Here is a 23,309-nt window from a genome sequence, read left to right on the forward strand (position 1 = left end):
TAAGAATTTAGCAAAACTTGTGAAATATCATTGGTTTTTGTTTGTTAAATATACTATAAAGACGTTTCTCATTCTCAGACTTTTGTAGAATATGCTGCTTTTAAAATAAGTTAATTAAAGCTAATAAAAGTTATTTATATAATTTGTTGTTACACATTGATATTTTAACACTTTCATTTCTCAAAAGTCTAAGTGAATGTCATGGTTTCTTATGCCTGCAGTATCTCAACGCATATCTGAACTTCCTGGTAGAGCTGGGAGTCCTGCTGGGTGGCTCAGAGGAAACATCTCACACTTTGATGCAGGAGATTGTAGATTTTGAAACCACTCTGGCCAACATTACGGTTCCTCAGGAGGAGAGAAGGGATGAAGAGCTCATCTACCATAAGATTCAAGCTAAAGATTTAGCAGTGAGTTACACTGTGGCTTGAGAATAGAAAGGTTAAAATCTATTTTAGCCTAATCTGTATGTGTGTGTGTGCGTGTGCGTGTGCGTGTGCGTGTGCGTGTGCGTGTGTGTGTGTGTGTGTGTGTGTGTGTGTGTGTGTGTGTGTGTGTGTGTGTTAACCATTTAGACACTGGCTCCTGCAGTGGACTGGATGCCTTTTCTCAAAGCAGTGTTTTCTCCAGTTGCTCTTAATGAATCAGAGCCTGTGGTGCTCTATGCTACTGACTACCTCCAGAAAGTTTCACAGCTTATTAGCAAAACCAACAAGAGGTAGATCTCTATCATTTATCCAAAACCGAATACAAAAGATAAATACCAAAATATTAAAAGATTATTGCAGTCTGACCCACAACTTTAGGTGTGTGACATTATAGACCTCATCTCTGTCTCATTATTAAGTCTGCACAAATGGCTGAGCTGATCTTCCTGTGTGAATGCAGCACGCTGAATAACTACATGATCATGAAAGTGGTGAGGAAGATGGTCTCCATATTGGACCAGAAGTTCCAGGATGCTGAACAGCGTTTTCTTGAAGTCATGTATGGTGCCAAGAAGGTCAGTGACTAAAGTTTAAAAATTAGGCAAATAAAACGTATTATTAAAAATCTATTTCAGATTTACCAAAGTTTCAGTAACACTGATTTTCTTTATACTCGAATGTGTATGTTGATAAACTCCTAGAAATGATCAAGACTGTTTGCCCACAAAACTCATGAAATTCAAAGCTCACAGAGAAATAGAAATAACAAAATATTTTGCACAAATTTGACCTTTTTTATTTTATTTTATTTTTTATAAATATCACATTTCATGTGTAAATGATATTTATTTATTAAATTGATTTTTTATCAAGCATGATAAATTAGGCTCATTGTTCCATTCTTTTTGGCTGACATTGGTCATCTATTATTAAAATCTTAAACCCATTAGCCTGCTGTAATGATAAGGAATGTAATTAGCAGCTTAAGCAGAGCTCATGAAGTATCATTAAAAGTTATAAACCACGCCTTCAGTGAGCTCATTAATAGAGAAGGAAATTGGAAAGTTATATACTGTATGTATTGGAAGGTACAGTAGGTAAATAGAAAAGTATGTGCGGAAGTGTTGAAAGGTGAGTTTGTAAATCTTTAAAAGTTTATTTTTAATTAGCTTTATGATTGTGGAAAACATTGTAGGTGGGGGTTTAGTGTAGAATCCCAATGTGTAACACTGATAAGACACTAACAAGGCTGGGCCTGTACAGCTCATATTAAGCAGAGATCCTGTACTCCTGACCTCATCTTCCTTGAGGGTTAGGCTGAAATAACAAGCTACGAGTCTGTGAACTATGGCTGATGTGAGTGTGTGTGTGTACTCGAGTGAGTGTGATGGGAAGGAGGAAAGAGCAAGAATGAGTGATATTCCATTGCTGGTCATTTTGTCGGATGACTAAAACAACAAAAGTTAGACACATTATTTTGTACACATTATAAGTATATTATACCTATGTGACTAGTTATACACTATGTTTTTCTCTCTCATCACTAAATTTATTTACTCGTTCTTTGTGCTTCATTGTGCGTGTCGTTGGCTTTTGGTCTCTTCAAAAAGATAAAGGCATAATAAGGTTCTTGAGGTCAAATAATATACTGGAAACATTTTTCACTCCATAAATAGTCTATTGGTAACTGCTCCCAAATTTAAAGACACAGTCAGTGATTTCAGTCAAACTTAATCATAACTCTTTTGGGAAATCTATAGTTTTGTAAAGCATATTTTTAGTTATTGGTTGAATGCTTTTATTTGTCTGTATGTTTTTAGTAATTGGTTGAATGCTGATTGTTCGCAGCTTTTGCATATTTTTCTCACATTTACAGAGCTTCCCACAGAGGCTACATTTCTTCTTCTAAACTTTTTATTGTCGGCTACCAGAAATATAAAGTGATGTGACTTTAAAACAAAATCCCAGATTGCATCTTTAATATCTTTTAATTTGATTGATTGTTTAACTAGGATTTACGGATGCTGTTGGCTTTGTTTACTTCAGCTTGAGTACTTCATTTTGAGAACCAGAATACGAATGAGGAGAACGCACTGTTCCTTCTTTGTTATTTTGAGCTAATAGACAACAGGTTTGAGTATTAAGTTGAATATGTTTTTGTGCGCAATGTTTCAGAGCTGCACTCCTCGCTGGAAACTGTGCGTCAGTGACACAGACAGTGCGTTAGGCTTTGCCCTGGGGGCTCTATTTGTCAAAGCCACGTTCGCTGAGGACAGCAAGGCCTTTGTGAGTATGCCTTATCCATCCTGCTTTAATACAGCATTTAGGCTGAACACATTAACCTTCTCATTTGTGTGGATCTCAGGCTGAAAACATGGTCTCGGAAATCAAATGGGCTTTTGAGGACAGTTTGAAACATGTGAGTTGGATGGATGGTGAAACCAAAAAAGCAGCCAAAGAAAAGGTGAGCGGCAGAATGTTCACCAAAACGAAACAACAAAAAATAAACTGATGCGCAACCAGTTGACCATCTGTTCACCTGAACCTAAAAGACTTTTTTTATAAAGTTTGTGATGTGTGCACTGTACTCCAAAGATCAGTAAACTAATTATGGTTGCATATGTTGTCTCACTATACAGAGAACCCATAAAGTGGGAAGCCCTCTGTTTTGAAGACCCCATTTAATATCAATTGTGCGCTTGCTTACAGACAACACTGTAGTCAGAGCTGTACTGTTTTGGGAAATTAATAAACACATCTGGCTAATCAGAATTTATTAAATGTTTGATGTAGTTCAGTGTTTCTTAGAACGTTTCTGATTTTGAAAAATGTTTGTCACTTGATTACAGTGTTAACTGTACATTAACGTTTTAAATAGTAAATAAAATTAACCACAGAAAACAGGCAAAAATTCATGTTCCTGCACTTGTACTCTTTGCTACCCCCTGGTGCTCAAATATATATATAATATAAAAAATATATATGTATATAAAATATATATGTATATTTATGTGTATAATATATATAGGCGTATTTTTCTTTTCTTACAGGCGGATGCAATATACAATATGGTAGGCTACCCAAAGTTCATCATGGATCCCAAGGAGCTAGACAAAGTGTTCTATGAAGTAGGTACAGAATAATGTCATTATTGTAATGCGGTTTTACATACAGTAAGATACAAAATAGAAGTTTTCCTTGGTTAAATATATTGTCTTGCATCAGTTTAGCTGATAAGGGTCTTGTAAATGTACAGTGTAGGATGAAAACATAATGTGTGAATGAAAAAATAATGATCTCTATATAATGATGATATGTATATCAAACTTCTATAAAATAGCTGTGAAATGTTTTATTTCTCTGGAAGATTTGTGGTTTTGTGCTGCACTACATTTTACTTCTTGGATTTTGTTTTGTACAACATATTGATCAGTCCCTTCAGGATTTCACAGGGGTTTTTTTGTGTATAATTTTGTGATACAACTTGCAAAGTTTATTGTGTATAAAACTATTTCTTCTTTTTTAACTACTACCAGTGAAGAATTATACTGTATGTAATTACTTTCTGTGGTAGCTATACTCACATTTGATTTATGTATCTCTCATATATGGAAGAGGGCTTTGACTGATTATGTGTTATGATGTCTCATGACGCATCTTGATCAAAACCATATAAAATTTGTGGCCATTTTGAATAATTGTATTCTCCTTTGAATAATGTGGAGTTTATTTAGCAATCACAAAATGAAATCATTAAGGGATTGTTGTATGGAGGTTTAAAGTTTTATGCATGTCTATTTAATGTTGTTCTTTTGTTAGTTTGAAGTTGTGCCAGACTTATACTTCCAGAATGTCATGCAATACTACAACTTTTCTGGCCGGGTAACTGCTGACCAGCTGAGAAAAGCCCCAAACAGAGATCAGTAAGGAGCAGCTCTGATTACACACTCGCTACATCCACTGCTGACCCATTTTTTTACACACTGCTAACTAGAATTCGGCTGTAAGCTTTCTTCCTCCTCCTCTTGTACAGATGGAGTATGACCCCACCTACAGTGAATGCCTATTACAACCCCACCAAGAATGAGATTGTACTTCCTGCTGGTATCCTCCAAGCCCCATTCTACAGTCATTCCTGGCCAAAGTAAAGTAAAGTTCACACACTATTTACCTCATCACCTTACCACTTGAGCCAATGTATAAAATTAAAAAGGTGCTATGAGTAAGAGAATGTTTAATATTTGCTTTTCTAGAGCCCTGACATTTGGTGGCATTGGTGTTGTTATGGGTCATGAGCTGACTCATGCATTTGATGATCAAGGTAAATGTAATTATTTTATTTAATTTGTAGGGAACAATATAGTAGATTAGAGCAATATTGTAGCTGGACTTTTCTGTTAACATCACATACAAGGTCCTTGTGAGAGTGACTGGCATTAGCTTTTTGGCTTGTGAATGAAAAGCCACAGTCAAGTATAAACTAGAACATTTACAGCATATTCTAGCTTCACCTTGGATCATTGTTCCCCTATATTTTCTATCAGTATACAAACACCTTACTGACAAATGAGTCTGGTCATTACCCATTCACTGAATGAAATGTACAGTGTTCCCTAAGTTTCACTGTTGCCAGATTAAAGCACTCTGGTCTTGCATGGCATACATATGTTTTTGCTTTATCTAAAATTTACATTGCTTTCCCTTTACACAAAACTCTGTGTCTATTTGCGAGTCCATTAAAGCTACAATAAATAGTTTTCATTTGTTTCCTCTTTGTAGATGCCCACTTTAAAAAGGCAATAAAATAAAATTATTTTCGTAAATAAAGCTTAAAATTAAATTAACTCACCACCTATCAATATATTAATGTTAAATGTGGATGTATGCATGTACTGTATGGTTATGCGATGGTGTGTTATGCTCCTAGGAAGAGAATATGATAAGGATGGTAACTTGCGCTCCTGGTGGAAGAATGAGTCAGTGAGTGCATTTAAGCAGCAGACCCAGTGCTTGGTGGAACAATACAACAACTACAGCATCAACAAGGAAGCCCTGAATGGCAAACACACTCTTGGTGAGAACATTGCTGACAATGGTGGCCTCAAAGCAGCTTACAAGGTTTGTGTAGCTCATCTTCCATAATTTGAATATATTTCTCAGTGGACATATTGGTGATTTAACTTCCCTTTGTCCATAGTTCAAGTTCAAGTTTTCTTTGTCAACTCTTTCACATGTAGAATACATACACAAAAAAAAGAATTGAAAATGTATTTCTCTCAGTCCCAAGGTGCAAAATATTAGCAATGAAATTTAAATAAAGTGCAAGGCATATGTAGATACAGTGAAGAATAAGCAGACTAATGCTGCACAAAGTGACTGGTGCATGTCTTCGTATGTTAATGGGAGGGGGGAGTGGAAGGACCTGGGGATGTGGGATCTGAAGGGGTGTGTTGGGTTCATAGATCTGTGGTGCCTGTGGCAGAAAAGAGAAGTGGAGGCAAGTTTGAGAGCGAGTTCAGCTTGCTGACAGCCTGATGAATGAAGCTGTTCTTCAATCTGTTGGTCCTGGCCCAGAGACTCCGCGGTCTCCTCCCTGATGGCAGCAGACTGAAGAAGCTATGTAATGGGTGGGTGGGATCACCTGCAATGCAGAGGGCTTTTCGGGTGAGATGGGTCTCGTAAATGTCCTGGAGGGAGGGGAGAGAGACACCAATAATCCTCTCAGCTGCTCTCACTATGCGCTGTAGCGTCTTCCGGCAGGATGCGTTGCAAGCACCGTACCACACAGTGATGCAGCTCGATAGAATGCTCTCAATGGTGCCTCTGTAGAAGGTGTGCATGATGGGTGGCGTGGCTCTGGCTCTTCTCACTATGAACTATGTTTTTAAGATTTACTCTCCATGTAATGTAAACTATATACAAGATCAGGGCCGGGGGAAAAGCTGGGTTTTACATTATATTAAAAGCTAAAATAAGTCAGATTCAAGTTGGGTTCAATTTTCACTCTTTCATTCTTTAAAGAGCAAAAACAGTGTTATAGTTTACTCTTCATAACAACCCAGAATGGGGTGTGAATGGTCCATCCACATATCCTTCACATTCAGCACCCACAAGCTGGAAAATCTGGAGTAGAACACAGAGTGTCTCTCTTGCAAAACCTTGAACACACAACAGGTGGCTTGGAAAGGGTCCCCCTTCACCACATCTCATTCTTTCCACCAGGCGAAAAGTCAGAGGTTACAGAGCAGGCCTGGTATTGACAAAACATCTCTCAGCAGCTTCTGCCTGTTGATGTTCTGCCAATTCACAAAAACTGCTCTGAGATTAGCACAGTGAAGATCTTTGAGTGGATTTATGGAATATGAATTCTATTCCACTAAGAACGAAATGAGTCAAAATGAGTCAAAATAAAGAGGACTAAGAAAGCTAGAAAGCAAGTGTTTTTTTTATTCTATTTTTTTACTATGGTATTGAATGCTGTTTTGTGCTGCAGGCATATGTGAACTGGATCCAGAAAAATGGGGAGGAGGCTACACTGCCCGCTCTGGGAATGACAAATCATCAGCTATTCTTTGTTAGTTTTGCCCAGGTATGTTTTTCTCGCTTTTTTCATTGTTTACAAAGAATGCAATTAACAGAGCGCTCAGTAAAAAAGAAAACCGAGCACTCATTAAAAAAATGATTTCTGTTATTACTGGAGTAAGCATTATTGTTTTCCTCTTGTTAAAGGTGTGGTGCTCAGTGCGGACCCCTGAGAGCTCTCACGAGGGTGTGATCACTGACCCCCACAGCCCATCACGCTTCAGAGTCATTGGCACCATCTCCAACTCCCATGAGTTCTCCAAACACTTTGGTTGTAAGGAGGATTCGCCAATGAACCCTAAGCAGAAGTGTGAACTCTGGTGACCACATTAACACAGTTTGATGAATCCCAGAAACCCGTGCTTTGCTCTTGCACAAAACCCAGTGGACTTGTATTTAAATATGTTTTAATATAGGGATCGTTTTTATTCTCATCAGGACTCAAGAAAATAACTTACACTGGTTTTGTAAATACAAGGGTCTTTTTTAAGGGGGAAATCATTTTTGTTCATCTTGTTACAATGTTATATATTTCATAGATTGTTCACTGAATCTTGTGTCATACAATGTTATCGAATGTAGTTTATGACTGGGAACAGAGGTGTCAACTTATTTTACAGGCCACAGAACAATAAGTTGGGATGGACAAGAAAAATATTCAACAGATTGCAGTTACCACGTAAACAAATTCAAATTATTAACATTATTCCAAATCCGTCCCTCCACACACATGCACCCCTGTATAGAATGTTTGTTTGGAACCTAGCCTAGATATAGCTTACTTTAAAAAAATCGAAAGTAAGCATGGCATTTCATTAGCACATTTTCTCATCAGATTACTTTATTATTCTATTTCACCCCTAGTGGAAAAACAGTGACAGTAATTGTAGTAGAGAAAGACAGATTAGGTGGCCCACCTTAAATAGACTGACCATTTATTTTCAGTAAAGTTACAGTGGTGATGTTAAAACCAGCATACAGTATAATGGGGAAATAATCTGGAAACAGATAAACAATTTCTATATTTATTTCAAACAAAATGATTCTTTTACATTTTAATGTGACTTTGGGTTGGAGATCTTCCATTTTACAGCCTTGGCTTAACCGTTGCAGATTTGTTACCCAAAACCGATCATTTCTTTCTGGAAAAATCTCTAATCATCATTAAAAAAAACAATTAATATACAAGCAATAGTAAAATAAATCAAAATGCCAATGAATAAAAAATAGAGCCTTGGCCCAAAACATTGCAAATCTAAGGAATGCCATTAGCCAGATGAAATAATTATAAAATATATAAAAATAAAAAATAGTCTCTCAAATGGGTTGTGATTTAGATTAAGACCCCACTGGGTCAAGGGGAAAAACCCCAAAATTATTTACTAGTGTCCAGATCCAGTCATCCAGATACTAGATCTTTATCTCCCAGTTTTTTTTCTCCATTTTTGTTCTGGAAGTTTGATGTATGTATTGTGCAATATTTAAAACCTGTATGTGGTAAAGACATTCTCCCAAATGCTGTGAATGTACAGTCATGGCCAAAAGTTTAGGCAGTGATGTAAATTTTATGTTTTGCAAAGTTTGCGCCTTCAGTATACAAAGATTATTTTTCCACATGTTTCTATAGTATACTGGAAAACAGTGATAAGCACTTCATCTGTTTTAAAGGCTTTTATTGGCAAAAACATTTAATATATGCAAACGGTCAATGTTTACAGTGTTGACCCTTGTTCTTCATAACATTTGCAATTCACTCTCGGGATGCTGGATATTAACTTCTGGGCCAAATCCTGACTAATGGCGAGCCATTCGTGCCTTATTCTGCTTGTCCACTCGGCTTTTGAGGATTGACCACAGGTTCTCTATGAGATTGAGATCCAGGGAGTTGCCTAGCCACAGTCTCAAAATTTCAGTGTAATGATCTTTGAGCCACTTCATTATCACTCTTGTGCTCCATCATACTGGAAAATGCACGGATCAGAACCAAATTGCTCCTGGATCGTTGGGAGAAGTTGCTTTTGCTGGATGTTTTGAACACATTCTTTATTCATGGCAGTATTTTTGGGTAGAAATGTAAGTTATCCCAGTCTTTTTGGTTGAAAAGCAACCCCACACATGGATGATCTCAGGATGCTTCACTGTTGTCATGACACAGGACTCATGGTAGCCTTCACATTTTGTTCTCTGGACAATCGATTTTCCAGATGTTCCAAACAGTCGGAAAGGAACTTCATCAAAGAAAATAACTGCACCAGTTTTCTGCTGTCCAATACTTGTATTTTCTGTGGAAAATTAGTCTGTTCTTGACATTTTTCTGGGAGAGAAGTGGCTTCTTTGCTGCCCCATGCCATTGTCCAAAAGATTTCACCTGACTAGTACTTAATGACACTTTCATTAGCTGGTTTTAGCTGGTTATTTTATGCCAGGGCCAAAACCAGTAAAATCTTTTTTTTTTTTTTTTTGAAAAATTCATTTTTTAGACCAATAATGCTTTTTGGAGTTATGTAAAATGCATCTGATCACTCTGCACAATAATCTGGAAACAATGTGAATAAACACCACAACAATCTTTGCAAAAGACAAAATTTATATTACTGCCAACACTTTTGGCCATGACCATAAATGGAAATGTATAGCCTGCTGTAGGAAGGTGTGTGTGTGTGTGTGTGTGTGTGTGTGTGTGTGTGTGTGTGTGTGTGTGTGTGTGTGTGTGTGTGTGTGTGTGTGTGTGTGTGTGTGTGTGTGTGTGTGTCTCTGTCTCTGTCTCTGTCTGTGTGTGTCTGTGTCTCTGTCTGTCTGTCTGTGTCTCTGTCTGTCTGTGTCTCTGTCTCTGTCTGTCTGTGTGTGTCTGTGTCTCTGTCTGTCTGTGTGTGTCTGTGTCTGTGTGGATGAATGAACAGATCCAGAGCTTTGTTTGACATGATGGGAAATATTTGCTGCTTTCAAAACTGAGACTGCAAACATGATTGGTCCATTAAATATGACCAGTTTTGATTTGATACAAATGTCAAATGTGAACACACATTATAATGGATTTTCTTACCTTAATGCAAAAATTGTGATGCAATAAAATTTTATCCAAATAATTCAATAATCAAAGGATTTATTATTCATTATTTCTCTTAGAAATAATGAGGCCTTGTAGGCTTAAGTTTCTATATGACTCCTGTATAATTGTATGCATCATGTCATGACATGAAATGCGATGCTATTTCAGTTGGCTTTTTTTTGCAGACTGTATGTTAATAGTTAGTTAAAAGTGATTTCCATCAATACTAAAGTTATATATATATATATATATATATATATATATATATATATATATATATATATATATATATATATATATATTCTTATATATATCTATACTCATTAAGAAACTCATGTGAGTAGCAGTTTTACCCTAGCAGAATAAAAAATATTAATTTACAATTAATGTTGAGGGTATATTAGCATTTTATGATTTCTACTAAACCCTAGGATGGAGTTTCTAAACATTTTTGAGCAGACTCCTACATGGATATTGGTAGTAGTCATATATTGGCAACCCCACACCTACAATTTAATTTTATAAATATAGAATTATAAAAATAGAACTACTGTAACAGGGGGCATGGTGGCTCAGTGGCTAGCACTTTCACCTCTGAGGTTTGATTCCTATAGGAAAAGTTTCCTCCCCAGTCCAAAGGCATGAAAGCTGCAAAGACGGCAACCAAAAGCAGTGAAATTTCACTATTCTTATTACCAGAGTTGATAGCACAAACAAAATATTAATGCAAACAATCCATACAATACTAAATAAAAATAAAATTTATTGATTTGGTCTTTGTCTTGTGAATATTTGTTTATTAATGTCTGCATTACCTAAAATCACTGACATTTTACTTTTTACTTTGACTTCAAATACTTAAGTACATTAAATATCAGAAAATGACTTTTGATACTTAAGTACAGTAAATATCAGATACTTTAAGGCTTTTACTTGAGTAATATTCTAAAAGGTGACTTTCACTTCTACCAAAGTTCAACTTCTACTTGTACTTTTACTCAAGTATTGCTTTCTAGTACTTTATACAACACTGCTCAGGTCCCTAGTGATAGACTACAGGCTTCCTATGACCCTGCATGGGACAAGCAGTTCAGAAAAAGGCATGTTGTAGACTGACTGGCATCTCTGAATTGTCTGTAGTCTGTAGCTTGTGTGTGCAATTGGCACCCAGTACAGTCTCAGGTCCCTAGTGATAGACTACAGGCTTCCCATAACCCTGCATGGGACAAGCAGTTCAGAAAATTCGATAGATGAATGTGTAAAGTGTTTAAAAAGCAAATCTTTCTTGCACTGATTTATCAGTCTAGTGGAAAATATAATAGGATAATCAGTGCCAAGCGCAGGAGCCCGGTTTATATTTGAAGCATGGTTTTGTCTGTCCATGCAGAAGCAGCTGCAATGCGAGTCATTGTGTTGCTGTTCACATACTTGCCTACTTATCTTTTGTACATCTGGAAGATTAAATGTAACATTTAATTGCAGATTTCCAAGGGATTTTTTTCCAATTCGTTGATGACATGAGCTGTGTCTAAATTTAGTAATTTAAATAATCCAGAAGACAAATAACAGAATCTTAAAAAGAAATCGAGTTGGTGTTAGCACTCAATAACAGTCTAAAGCAGTATTAATTTGTTTAACAGAAATAGATAGACAGGTTAATGTATATGTACATGTATTGTAATGTATATGTACATATGTAATGTACAGAAAGTCAGGGTCATGTATAAGACTAATGTAGGATGTACGTTTTGTTTAAAAGTAGCTTGAATGTGACTTGTAGGATACAATTCACAATATTAGCACTCCAAACAAATCTGCATTTGGTATTTGCAATATTTATTTTTAAAATAAATGTGAAATAAAACTAGAGATTGTGCAAAAAAAAAAGTGACCACATTTGTAAATTAAGGATATTGGTTAATTTGACAGTTGAGTCTGTAAATTGTTGAAAAAATATGCTTTATGAGACCCATTCATTCATGTTGTTAGAAATACAGCCATGTTCTTCACATTTTACAATATTTATTTGTGAGCATGGATCATCTTCTGTTCAGCTTTTTCAGCATCAATATCTCATCAAAGCTTTCACCAGTTCAATATGCAGACTGTATAATGGGTAGACTGTTCTGATGTACAGTAGGAGAGAATAGAGAAGAGATAACAGAGATGTAGGCTCTCATCTTACTAAGAGAAAAAGATAAATAATTAAAGGCAAGCATTCCTTCAATTACCACGTGTATACTACTTACATGAGAAGCACCAAAAGTAAACACAGAGATAGGGAGTATTATCAAAATTTTACAGAGAGAAACCTCAAACCAAGAATCAATCCAGGGCTGCTCTAGCTGTGAAAGATCATGAAATGAGTTTTTCAGGACAAAAGGGGTTTGTACAGATTTGATACCAGAAGCTTTCTGTTGTTTCATGTGCATCAGTAAAATGGGCTTGCTGTGATTTTTGCCTTTAGTCCCTAATTTGAAAATCATGTAGATAATATTACAAGGACAGTCTTCTTTCATCTCAGAAATATTGCCAAGATAAGAAATACATTGCAAAATTTTGGATTATTGTAATGCCTTTTTCTCAGGATATTCCATTAGGTGCAATTCCCAGTTAGACCAAAGTGCAGCATGTACAGTCTTGACTGGAACTAGAAAAAATATGAAACATCTCCCCTGTTTTATCCACTCTACATTGGCTCCCATTAAAATACTACTTCCACCAAACATTTGGTCTTTTTTTGTCCTCCACGCATGTTTTAACTGAAAAGACCAAGCTATTTGTTTGTACCTTGAATAATGAAGGTTAGAGAACACATGAAAACACCTCAGTTATGGAACAGCCTTCCAGTTAGTATTAAGGACTCAGACAGTTTCAGTGTTAAAGTTTAGACTGAAAATCTATTTCTTTAGTTTATTTTAAGTAAAGGCAGAGATCTGGAAGATACCTAGGATTCCCCCGTCCCACAGCCCACCTCACACGTTCACTCAGTTTTGTTGACCTTTGAGTGGCCTAGTGTTCCCTCATGTCTGTGTTACAATATGTCATTCCCTCATGTCATGTCAATCCCTTTTAGTTATGCTGACATAGCTAGTCCTGAGAGACAAAGTTGCACTTAAACCATTGGGGGAGGACAGCACACCATCATTGTCAGATCTTTGTTCACCAATAACCTCACCCCAATACCAGATATTAGAGAACTTCAGATACAATAGTTTTAAGATAAAAGCTCTAAAAATGCTCATATTCAAATTTATATTAAAACAGTGTTGTAGTGTTTGACTTTATAGAAGATACATGATTTCTAATCACACTATCAGATGAGTATCAGTTCCATTTTGAGTCTGGTTCCTCTCAAGGTTTCTACCTTTTGGCCTCTCAGGGAGTTTTCCCTTGCCATCACCACCTCATTAGGGATACATTTAAATTAAAATTTTATATTAAGACTTTCCATACAGCTGCTTTGTAACAATGTCCATTGTTTAAAGCGCTATATAAATAGATTAAATAGTCTAACACTGACATGTTCACAATTGCACTGATTAAAGTGTTTCTGTGAGGTGTTTTGGAGCCACAAAGTCCTAGTACAGGTGCTGGTCATATAATTAGAATTTCTTCAAAAAGTTGATTTATTTATGCTTCCTGCTGCTGACCAACTTTATGGAGATGCAGATTTCATTTTCCAACAGAACTTGGCACCTGCACACAGTGCCAAAGCTACCAGTACCTGGTTTAAGGACCATGGGATCCCTGTTCTTAATTGGCCAGCAAACTCGCCTGACTTTAACCCCTATGGGGTATTGTGAAGAGGAAGATGCGATATGCCAGACCCAACAATGCAGAAGGGCTGAGGGCCACTATCAGAGCAACCTGGGCTCTCATAACACCTGAGCAGTGCCACAGACTGATCGACTCTATGCCATGCCGCATTGCTGCAGTAATTCAGGCAAAAGGAGCCCCAACTAAATATTGAGTGCTTTACATGCTCATACTTTTCATGTTCATACTTTTCAGATTTCTAATAATCCTTTCTTTGTATTGATCTGAAGTAATATTCTAATTTTCTGAGATATTGAATTTTGTGATTTTCCTTAGTTATCAGTTATAATCATCAAAATTAAAAGTAATAAACATCTGAAATATATCAGTCTGTGTGTAATGTATGAATATGATATACAAGTTTCACATTTTGAATGGAATTGGTGAAATAAATCAACTTTTTGATGATATTCTAATTATATGACAGGCACCTGTATTTTGTTTTGTTTTTTCTTGCTGTAGTTCCCGAGCATCGTCGCTTGATGCCGCTGTGTGCACATTATTTGTGAATAATATCACAAAAGCTTTGAAAGCGTAACGTTTACCATTTCTATCCAGTGGATATTTTTGTTGTATTTTATCGTTTGTTTGTTTTTTGTTTGTTTGTTCGTATGTTTTTTCACGGCGGTTGATCGAGTTGGCAAATATATTGAACAATTATCGCTCTAAAGTCGATGCCGTCTTTTCTGTTCTGGGTGATAAATCACGCCCATTTCTTCCCCTCTGATTGTTTTGGAAATAAAAGACACTTCATTGACCGCGCAGACGCTTTGTACAAAGCCATTCGGTCGTTTGCAGCTCTGAACGTAACGGATTCAGGACCCGGCTGGACATTTTGTAGTGGCACGTGAGGAATCTGTGCGAGTCTGAGGTAAAACCCGAACGTTTCCGAATTCCGCCGAAGACTCCCGAACCGTCTGCACTAGCGGACGTCTCGAGGCGGCCGCTTAAACGCCATGTTGAGAGAACTCTCCGGTGTAAACGGGGTATTACTTTCAGCATGACGCGAAGAACTGAATAAAAGCAGCTGGGGGAAAGATCAGATTGAAGAACAGGATTTTATCAGTGAAGAGGAGAAGATCTGCGTGTTAAACCCCCCCTTTAACACGTCCCCATGAACAGCAGCACGTACAACAACAACAACCACAAGAAAAAAACCGACTGCACCGAAAATGGCTTTTTTTTCTTTCTTTCCCGCACCGATACTGAGATGCTCGTAATTTTCAATGGCGTGAAGTTTCTTACGGGCTGTTAAAGAGAAGATAGTCCGATGTGCGGTAGATAGCTGCACTGTGTGTCTGTATTATAGCCGCCTATTGTTTTCATTTTGATTGTTTTTAGTTTACAATGAGTTCAGGACCGAGTCAGCTACGGGTTCCCCCGGTGTCGGTACCACCGGGAGCCGCTGCTCAGCCTCCCACCGTGCCGTTACCGCCGCCTCAGTATCCTTCACTAACCGGCGTTTCACACAACACAACGGATTGTTCACATAACGGCCGTTGATGCTAGCTAGCTAGCTAGCTACAGGGATCCTGTGGGGAGATTAGCGCGTGAGGATGCTAATCATAACTGCTAGCTCTCAGGGATCCTGTGAGGATGCTAATCATAACTGCTAGCTCATCGTTTGGAACATTTGTCTGCGCGAATATACGTGTTTTATCAGGTTTCACGTGTGTGTTTGATGACGTGTGTGTGTGATTTTCACGTGGGCTATAGTTTGACTACATTTGCCCGTTTGGCGCTTTTGTTTGTGGAATTTGACACAACTCTGGCTTTGTGTGTGTGTGAGACACAGAAACGCCGCAATGTACGCACGCGCACACAAACCGCTACGTGTTCCTTTCTCGGTGTGTTTAATTGAATGTATTTTGACATCACGGGGACGTTGAGACGGACACCGAAATAAAGGTTTGTGGGTTTCCCCGCTTTTCACGCAGGTGTCGTCTTGCTCAAACCGGCGGTCACGTGACCCTGCTGGTTCGTTACGTGCGGATTCAGTCCCATCTTTTCACGTGCAATGTCGTATCTTTACACATGGAGCGATTCTAAGTCATAACGCGTTGATTTGGGCATGCTGTGGCAAGTAAATACAACTAAACCGTGTACTGAACAGGGGGTGATTGATTAAATATTGGTCCAGGACAAAAGACCTGGGTGGGCTGTACATTATGTGAGGCTCTTGTGTGCTAGCCTCATGAACCACACAACCAAAATGATGGCTTTGTGGTTGATGTATGGCCAAAGCATCATGCAGTAGTTATCACTGTCTTCATTCATTCATTCATTTACAGTAAATGCTTTCCAGGTGGATCTGTTCCTATTGTATTGTATGAGGTGGTAATACAGTATATATAGTACATTTTATGGCACCATGTACACGCGTTCACACCAAGAGGCAAGCCGGAGTAGTTAATCCACCTACCACCTTTATTGGGATCTGAAATGTAACCAAAGAACCCAGAGGAGAATGGGGACTCTAAAGCTGTGCCCCTGGAATGCTCCATGCTGTGCTCTCGTGCCACCTTCGCCGTGGTTATATAATCAAAATGGCATTGGATTTTGCAAGCTTATTAGAAAGGGAAACTGCATTTCGTTTAAGAAAGTCAATCCTCTCTGCCTTTCACCACGAGAGCTAGTGCACTGGATCCCCAAAGAGTAGATTATTATTGTTTTTTTTTTTTTTTCTGGAGCCACATTCTAACACAACTTAAGGTCAACTAAAATTGACTGTCATTTTTTTTTTTTTAGTGACAGTAAGCGACCATAAAAATTGCATGCTTTGCGTATATTATATTGTACATTTCATGCATAAAATATAAAACCGGAATGGAGCCCATTTTTCCTTTTGAGGACCACCAGATTTCCTCTGTAAGTGCCAGTTCTCCTTTTTATGTTTCTGATGATGTTTGTACACAGTTGTGTATTAGCCAGTATGATTATAGACCGAACCGTTTGTGCAGATCCACAAAATCAACAATATTAAGTTTAGTCGTTTCTACCATTCAGTGAACAGAATATTTGCTTTTTCTGTATAAATTATTCTTGGCACATGCGTATACTTAGTTTCTGTGTCAAATGATTGAGCAATAGTTTAGTTTCACTATGATGCATCCCAGAAGCAAGCTTTTTTTTCTCTTCTAATGCTGCAGGCTGGAGGGACAGGAGAGGCAGTGGCTTAAGAAACTGAATATTGTAGGGCTATTTGTGCATTTATTTGACTTTTTATTGTATTTTTTATTATTGTACTGCCAATTATTTTTAAGGATCTGAAAAATTTCCCTTCTTTTCCAGTCCAATTTCTCTGGCAGATCTTAACTTAAGAATGACTACAGCATTCAGATTTCACATGATCACAAAGTGGCATCAATTTATTCCACTATTGCAGTATCAGACCCAATTGGGATGGTGCCATGTGGACATTAGAGAAAAACCTTCTGAAAACTAGTGATTAGATAGGAAGATAATTGAGACACTATAGAACCTATGGGCACCTAAGTCATGGCTGGTCTGAGACTTGAACCCACAACCTTAGGATTACGAGTCAGACTCTCTAACCATTAGGCCACGACTTGCCCCAATATGTACAATTAACAAACAGATGAAATCAACAAGTGAACATGTGCAATATGCTCATACATATAAGTGCAAAATTGTTCAAAAACATCTTTGTATGCTGTAGCATTACAATTTCCCTTCACTTGGACTAAGAGGCCCAAATCTGTTTTAGCATGAACGTGTCCTCTGTGCATAAAGCAAGCTCCATAAAGACATGATTTGTCATTTTTGATGTTTAAAACTTGGAGTGTCTTGCACAGTGCCCTAAACTCAACCCCAATGAACACCTTTGGGATGAACTGGAACACTGACCAGCCACCTCATCTGAGATTGGTGACAGACCTCAATATCAGTGCCTGACCTCATTTTAGCTGATTGGACAAATCCCCACTGCCACAATCTAAAATATCCAAGGCTGCTCTAGAAGTAGAAGAACCAACACTGCATAAATGTGTTTTTGGATTGGGGTGTTCAAGAAGCACAAAGGACTGTAATGGTCAGGTGTCCATATATATTTGGCCATGTAACGTATGATCTTTTTTTCCATCAGTGGGTGACACTAGATCTGTAGGAGATTTGCATGCGGCAAACATTTAAATTTCATATTCTGCTATTTAGTGTATTAAATTTGACTTTGAATATATTCCATACATGCTAATTCCAAAAACGTATGCTGATTTAATTACTGTAATTCTGTTCATTGTTAAAATTCTTGATAGCTCATGGATCTAGGCATGGGTGGTGTTCTTCATTCTCCTGGGAAGGATTAACATTTAGTCATCTTTCCTGCTTTTTCAGAACAGTGAGAGCATGTGTTACTCTGCTGATGATGCTAAGCAGAGCACTTTGTGATTGTGTGTGTGTTTGTGTGCGTGTGTGCGCACGCGCGCATGCATAAGGCAGGGTATTTCTACTGGTTACCAGAGCGACAGCTAGTCCATGCGGCTGCTGCTGCTCCTCTTAGACAATAGCAGTGCTGCTTAGCATTCAGAACGTGTGGCAGAGGCAGTGCTTCCCACCGCCTCCCAACAAAGGCCCAGGTCAGCACAGAACAAGCTTTTTCTCTTTCTCCTCTTACAGTCCTGCTAACAGACCCTCTCCCATATTTATCTCGATCTTCCCCAATCCTTCTACATTGCCTTGCAGATCTTGATTATAGAATTCCCAAACCTTCTTCCAGCCATCACCTAAGTCTTTCTCTACTAGAGCTGAACAAAATTTTGATGTTTTAGAATGGAGTTTTTATATATATATATTTTTTTCATATATTTCATGGACACTTTAAGGCTATTCTATCGTCACTGCTGATTATAAATCACCTGGATACCTTTTTGTTCATGTGGATTTGTATGCCCCAAATGATGTATACTGCAGCATTTCCATAAATCCTGTTGTCATACAGGCATCTTTTCCTTTTTTCTTCTTGACACATACAATTTAGACCACATGTGCATAATATGGAGCCCTTCACCTAGTGTCTGTGCTTTATCGCCATGGGCTAACTGTCCTCCGAAGCTTCTCAATGGCCTCCTTTACTCTTTTCTGCTGTGGTGAGTGTATTTTCTATTGAGGTTGGTATATACCACAATTATTGTTTAGACGGTAACACTCACCTGTGATTGTTCCTGATGGTCTTGGGGCTCCCTCGGGGCTGTTTCCTCTGAGTATCTTTTCTTTGTTATGTCCCATTGCCATTCACTACGACACAATTATTTGGGTCCATTTAACTTGCAGTGCTCAGTCCGAAGTCATGTTTTTATTCTGTCTGATTATTTCTTAGTGTAGCAAATGCACATCACAAATGAACCATTACATCTTGAAACTTGGTGTTATTCACTCTTGAGTAAGTCAGTCCCCCCACCATTTACCTGATCAGCAGTCCTGTGGCTAGCTGTTGTTAGCACAGATCAGTGATTCTTCTTCAGTGTAACACGGGATGTGAATTCCACTGTCATGGTGTTTGCTGGGTGCTGTTACCGCTCCTTGTGCGAAGTGTGGTTGAGTGTTTTTCCTGTGTGATGCCATGCACTGTTTTGGATTTCTTTTACTATGTAGCTCTTTGATTGGGTATTCCCTCCAAATAATGGAAGCCTAAATCCAATACAAGTGCTTAACAGAGCTTTGCTGCAAGGCCCATGCTCATGAAGCCAGTCTCAGAATCTCCTTAAAACCAAAGGCTGGTACCCTGAATGAGTGGTCTCACTGCCTCAGCCGTCTCCTGCACTGACTGTGCAGTGATGATGATGATGATACCAGCATGGTACACTTGGCTTGCAGGTATAGACCATAAACTGGAGTGGAGACAGTATAGCCTAAACAGCTTGCTAGATGTAAACATGCATTTGATTGTTGCATCAGAATCCTTCATTGACAGGCACACAAGATGTAGTGTCCTGAAGATGCAAGGACTAAAGAAGGGAATCGGCTTGGGAAGGATGCCGGAAGGATCCTTGTCAATCATAATGACCAACTGCCCTGGTGAGAACTCTTCTTGGAAAAGATGAACACCATATGATGGAGGTATTTTTTGCAATAATTTGTCATGCATCACTTTTTAATTTGCCTCAATATAAGATATGACACATCCTGATCCAGACTTCACAAAGGAATACTGACCCAAATAAAATATTAGATTTCAATACACTTAATTTGTTACGATGGCATGAATTGTATTGTAAGAAAAGTTGATTTGTAAAACAAGGTGCAAGTTTCCAGAATTATCAATGGTATTCGAATAGTTTTCGAATAGTTACTTTATGGCACTGTTGTTAATATGGAAAGACATTTGTTTGGTCATCAATTGTGTTTAAATTAACATTTTGAAAATGTAAATTAACTGCACAAGTATATAACACTTTGATTTAATTGTACAGTCAAGAAAAAACGTTGTTAAACTCTCCTTTCAGACCGCAGTCAAGTCAGCCTTCCTACAAGCTAGAGCGTGCACACTTATGCACTTTTCATTTGACATGCCAGAACACTTCCTTCTGATGAACTTAATTCCTATTAAATAATCATGCTTTGCGATGGATATTAGGTTCCCACTCACAAACTAGCTGAGTATGCGACTACCTCTGCTGCTGCAGTGTGTAAGGTTCAGTGTAAGCGGTTTCCATATTAAACAGAATTAACATACAACACCTCAGTCTTGCCAGTATTTTGTAACATGATGCATGAGGGCATAGTTCTGTTCCATGTCTACAGGAAGATGAGACATGACACTCTTGCAAATGATGTAGGTGTAAAATGTTATTAGCAAAGTCCAGACCTGGCATTCACCATTTCATTATCTTTTTGATTTAGTTCGGTTTGTTTTGCATTGCAGTGATTTTTATGTTCAGTTCATGTAAATGTATTCATCTAATTGGGAGAAAATAATAAAACCCAAAGACAATATATCGATGCATACAGCATATCAATATTTCTCTAACACTTTCTGAGGTATGTTTCTACACACGTGCTTAAAGGTGTATTTTGGCACTTTTTTGGTTCATCATTGAAATGATTATATATAATTTTATATAATATATATTGTGTGTTTGTGTAAAACATAACACATTATTAATGACCATGTTGCAGATGCCTATTGTCCAAACAATCAGTCATGAAGTCTTTTGCGTGCATGACAAAGCCTGACCTACCACAGACCTTTCCATCTGAATATTAATATTGTCCTAAATAATCAGTGTTTGTGTGAAAACACATGCATACAACTTGTTTGACAAGTTTACTGTTTGACATTTGCTTCCTAATTTTACACTGGAGCTGTAAAGCTAATGCATTGAAGCCGATCTCACCCACCATCAGTTCCCTAAAGACAACCCTTTCAGTAAATATCTGGAGTATTTTTGACTTTCTGGTACATTTATTCTTTCAGACATGGCAGATAGGGACCAAGGACAGTACAATAATAGCCTGCAGGTGTGGAGAACCACTGACAAACATTTGGTGCAAATCTGTCATCTAACTCCATTTGCACCATGTCGTCTTCTTTTTCTACTACTTCTACTTTAGGGGTCGCCACAGCGAATGATCTGTTTCCACCTAACTCTATCCTCGGCATCTACTCTGGCCCCAATTAACTTCATGTAGTCCAGTGGTGGTGGTTGTTAACCCAGGCCTCGACCGATCCGGTATGGAATTCCCACTGACTATTCGCTTGTTTACGTTTGGCCCTGTTTGCACCATGTAGTCAATGGAAATTAGGATGCTAGCCAGGTTTGACTAACATCCTTGGGTGTAATGTGATCCCGGTATGCCTTTAGCCTGTTAATTTACTTGAGTATAGAAAATAGCTTGTCATCTTCTGTTTGAGGTTGTCTTGGTCATGGCCACACTGGATCCCCCTGAATGGGACACCAGGTCATTGCAGGACATGTTGATTCCCGTTGCATTGCTATATGTACTGCATGGTGAATGAGTGATTTGAGTGAACGGGTAAATGTCCTTCACTGAATGTTTCTGTCGATTTACAGTCAGTTGTGCAGGTGGTGAAAGTACCAGCATAAAGCCAGTGAATTTGCTTTAATATAACGCCTTCAGAGACGCCTTCAGAAGACCTGGATTTTTAACACAGAAAGAAGACCTGGGCATCAGATAGCACACATTCCCTGTAGAACAGTTTATGTTCCCATTTTTAATTTCCTCCACACTAGACACAGACAACCCTTTGACTCCCAGGCTCCACCTTTTGCTCTGCATCGTGGCAGACGTGACTCAGGTCTGCTCTACCTGCAGGGTCAATTAGGGACTGTGTGTGGGTGTGTGTGTTACCCCAATAGGCAGTTGCTGTGGCTTATTTAACCAAGGCTCGACCTCACTCTAGGTGCAGATAGCAGCAATACAAATTGGTGTTGCCATGTATTAAAAATAGATTTTTGTGAATGTGCTTGTGACCTCCAGGGCACTTTGTTTAGTAAAATGCTGTCATGATAAAGCTGCCTGCTCTGCTTGGTGTAGGATTCAGTTCACATTAGGCAGCGTTTTGCACGTGTGATTATAAACAGGAGTTTAAAATGGCATGCTGCAGTTCATGTGATTTATTGGTCAGATCTGGAGAGGAGGTGATGAATGAATGGGGTTCAGTTTAGAAAGTTGTCTGGTTCTGGTTCCTTTTGGGAAATGAACTCTTCCTGAAAGGCAGATGTTATTGCCATTAACAAGCATTGAATTATCAGGTTTCAATTTCAGTTTCTACCAACATTTCTCTCATTTGTAAAATGTACATCTGGCACTGCTTACAAGTTTACTGCTTTTGATGATATTGATCCGAAAGTCCAAGAAAAGAGTATAACGAAAATGAAGAACGTTCAGAACTTCAGCAGGAATGTTTAAAACATTTTAGATATGCTGTTCAAATATCTTTTAAAGTTGTGGTGTTTTATAGGTGGCGAGTGTTTTTGTCTAGTCACGTATGCTAGATGATTAGTGTGTTTGTCTTAGGTTGTGTAATAAAGTTAAAGGTAAAGGACTGTTTGCTTCCACAAGCTACATTTAGTTCTGCACTGTTTGCTGTATCTGTGCTCACTTGACTGAGGAACACTCCAGTAGGGTCTCTCTCTCTTTCTGTATCGGTTTCTCTCAATCTCTCTGTCTGTGTGTCTGGTCTGTCTATCCATCAACCTGTCTGTTTCTCTGCTTTGATTTTTATCTCCCTGTTTTTTTCACAGCCATTTTACATCCCAATTCTGTATTCAAGGGGAAAAAAGGTGGCGTCCAAACAGTTTGCCTAAAGAGGAATATCGCCTTGTCTGACAGTCACCTCATCATTTCTCTAGCCATAGCAATCAGATCCTAGGCATTCGCTTTGAAGGAAAAGGTCATTTGTTTATACTTTGATTTTCAAAATGCCTACAAAACCTCCAGATGAACATTCA

At 38.2% G+C, this 23,309-nt stretch overlaps 2 protein-coding genes across 8 annotated transcripts in view; both read left to right on the forward strand.

Moving 5' to 3' along the window:
* Positions 1–10,096, forward strand: part of ece1 (endothelin converting enzyme 1) — a 30,667-nt gene extending 20,571 nt beyond the window's left edge. The window contains exons 7-18 of the mRNA XM_027165469.2: positions 222–410; positions 576–718; positions 889–1,003; positions 2,604–2,714; positions 2,794–2,892; positions 3,479–3,556; positions 4,248–4,351; positions 4,462–4,572; positions 4,682–4,749; positions 5,356–5,546; positions 6,922–7,017; positions 7,158–10,096. Of these exons, the coding sequence (XP_027021270.1) occupies positions 222–410; positions 576–718; positions 889–1,003; positions 2,604–2,714; positions 2,794–2,892; positions 3,479–3,556; positions 4,248–4,351; positions 4,462–4,572; positions 4,682–4,749; positions 5,356–5,546; positions 6,922–7,017; positions 7,158–7,334 (1,482 nt within the window). The 3' untranslated portion in view covers positions 7,335–10,096. The remainder of the gene's footprint in view (positions 1–221; positions 411–575; positions 719–888; positions 1,004–2,603; positions 2,715–2,793; positions 2,893–3,478; positions 3,557–4,247; positions 4,352–4,461; positions 4,573–4,681; positions 4,750–5,355; positions 5,547–6,921; positions 7,018–7,157) is intronic.
* A 4,381-nt stretch (positions 10,097–14,477) lies between these two features.
* eif4g3a (eukaryotic translation initiation factor 4 gamma, 3a) overlaps positions 14,478–23,309 on the forward strand; it is a 48,733-nt gene continuing 39,901 nt past the window's right edge. For 2 of the 7 annotated variants that reach the window (XM_027165385.2, XM_047807381.1), the window contains exon 1: positions 14,479–15,320. In XM_027165385.2, the coding sequence (XP_027021186.2) occupies positions 15,226–15,320 (95 nt within the window). In that variant the 5' untranslated portion in view covers positions 14,479–15,225. Of the gene's footprint in view, positions 15,321–15,880; positions 15,901–23,309 lie in introns of those variants that run through there. The other 5 variants (XM_027165386.2, XM_047807386.1, XM_047807377.1 and 2 more) reach the window with 4 other exon arrangements.

This window comes from Tachysurus fulvidraco, chromosome 2 (assembly GCF_022655615.1).
Source record: "Tachysurus fulvidraco isolate hzauxx_2018 chromosome 2, HZAU_PFXX_2.0, whole genome shotgun sequence".
Classification (NCBI taxonomy): domain Eukaryota; kingdom Metazoa; phylum Chordata; class Actinopteri; order Siluriformes; family Bagridae; genus Tachysurus; species Tachysurus fulvidraco.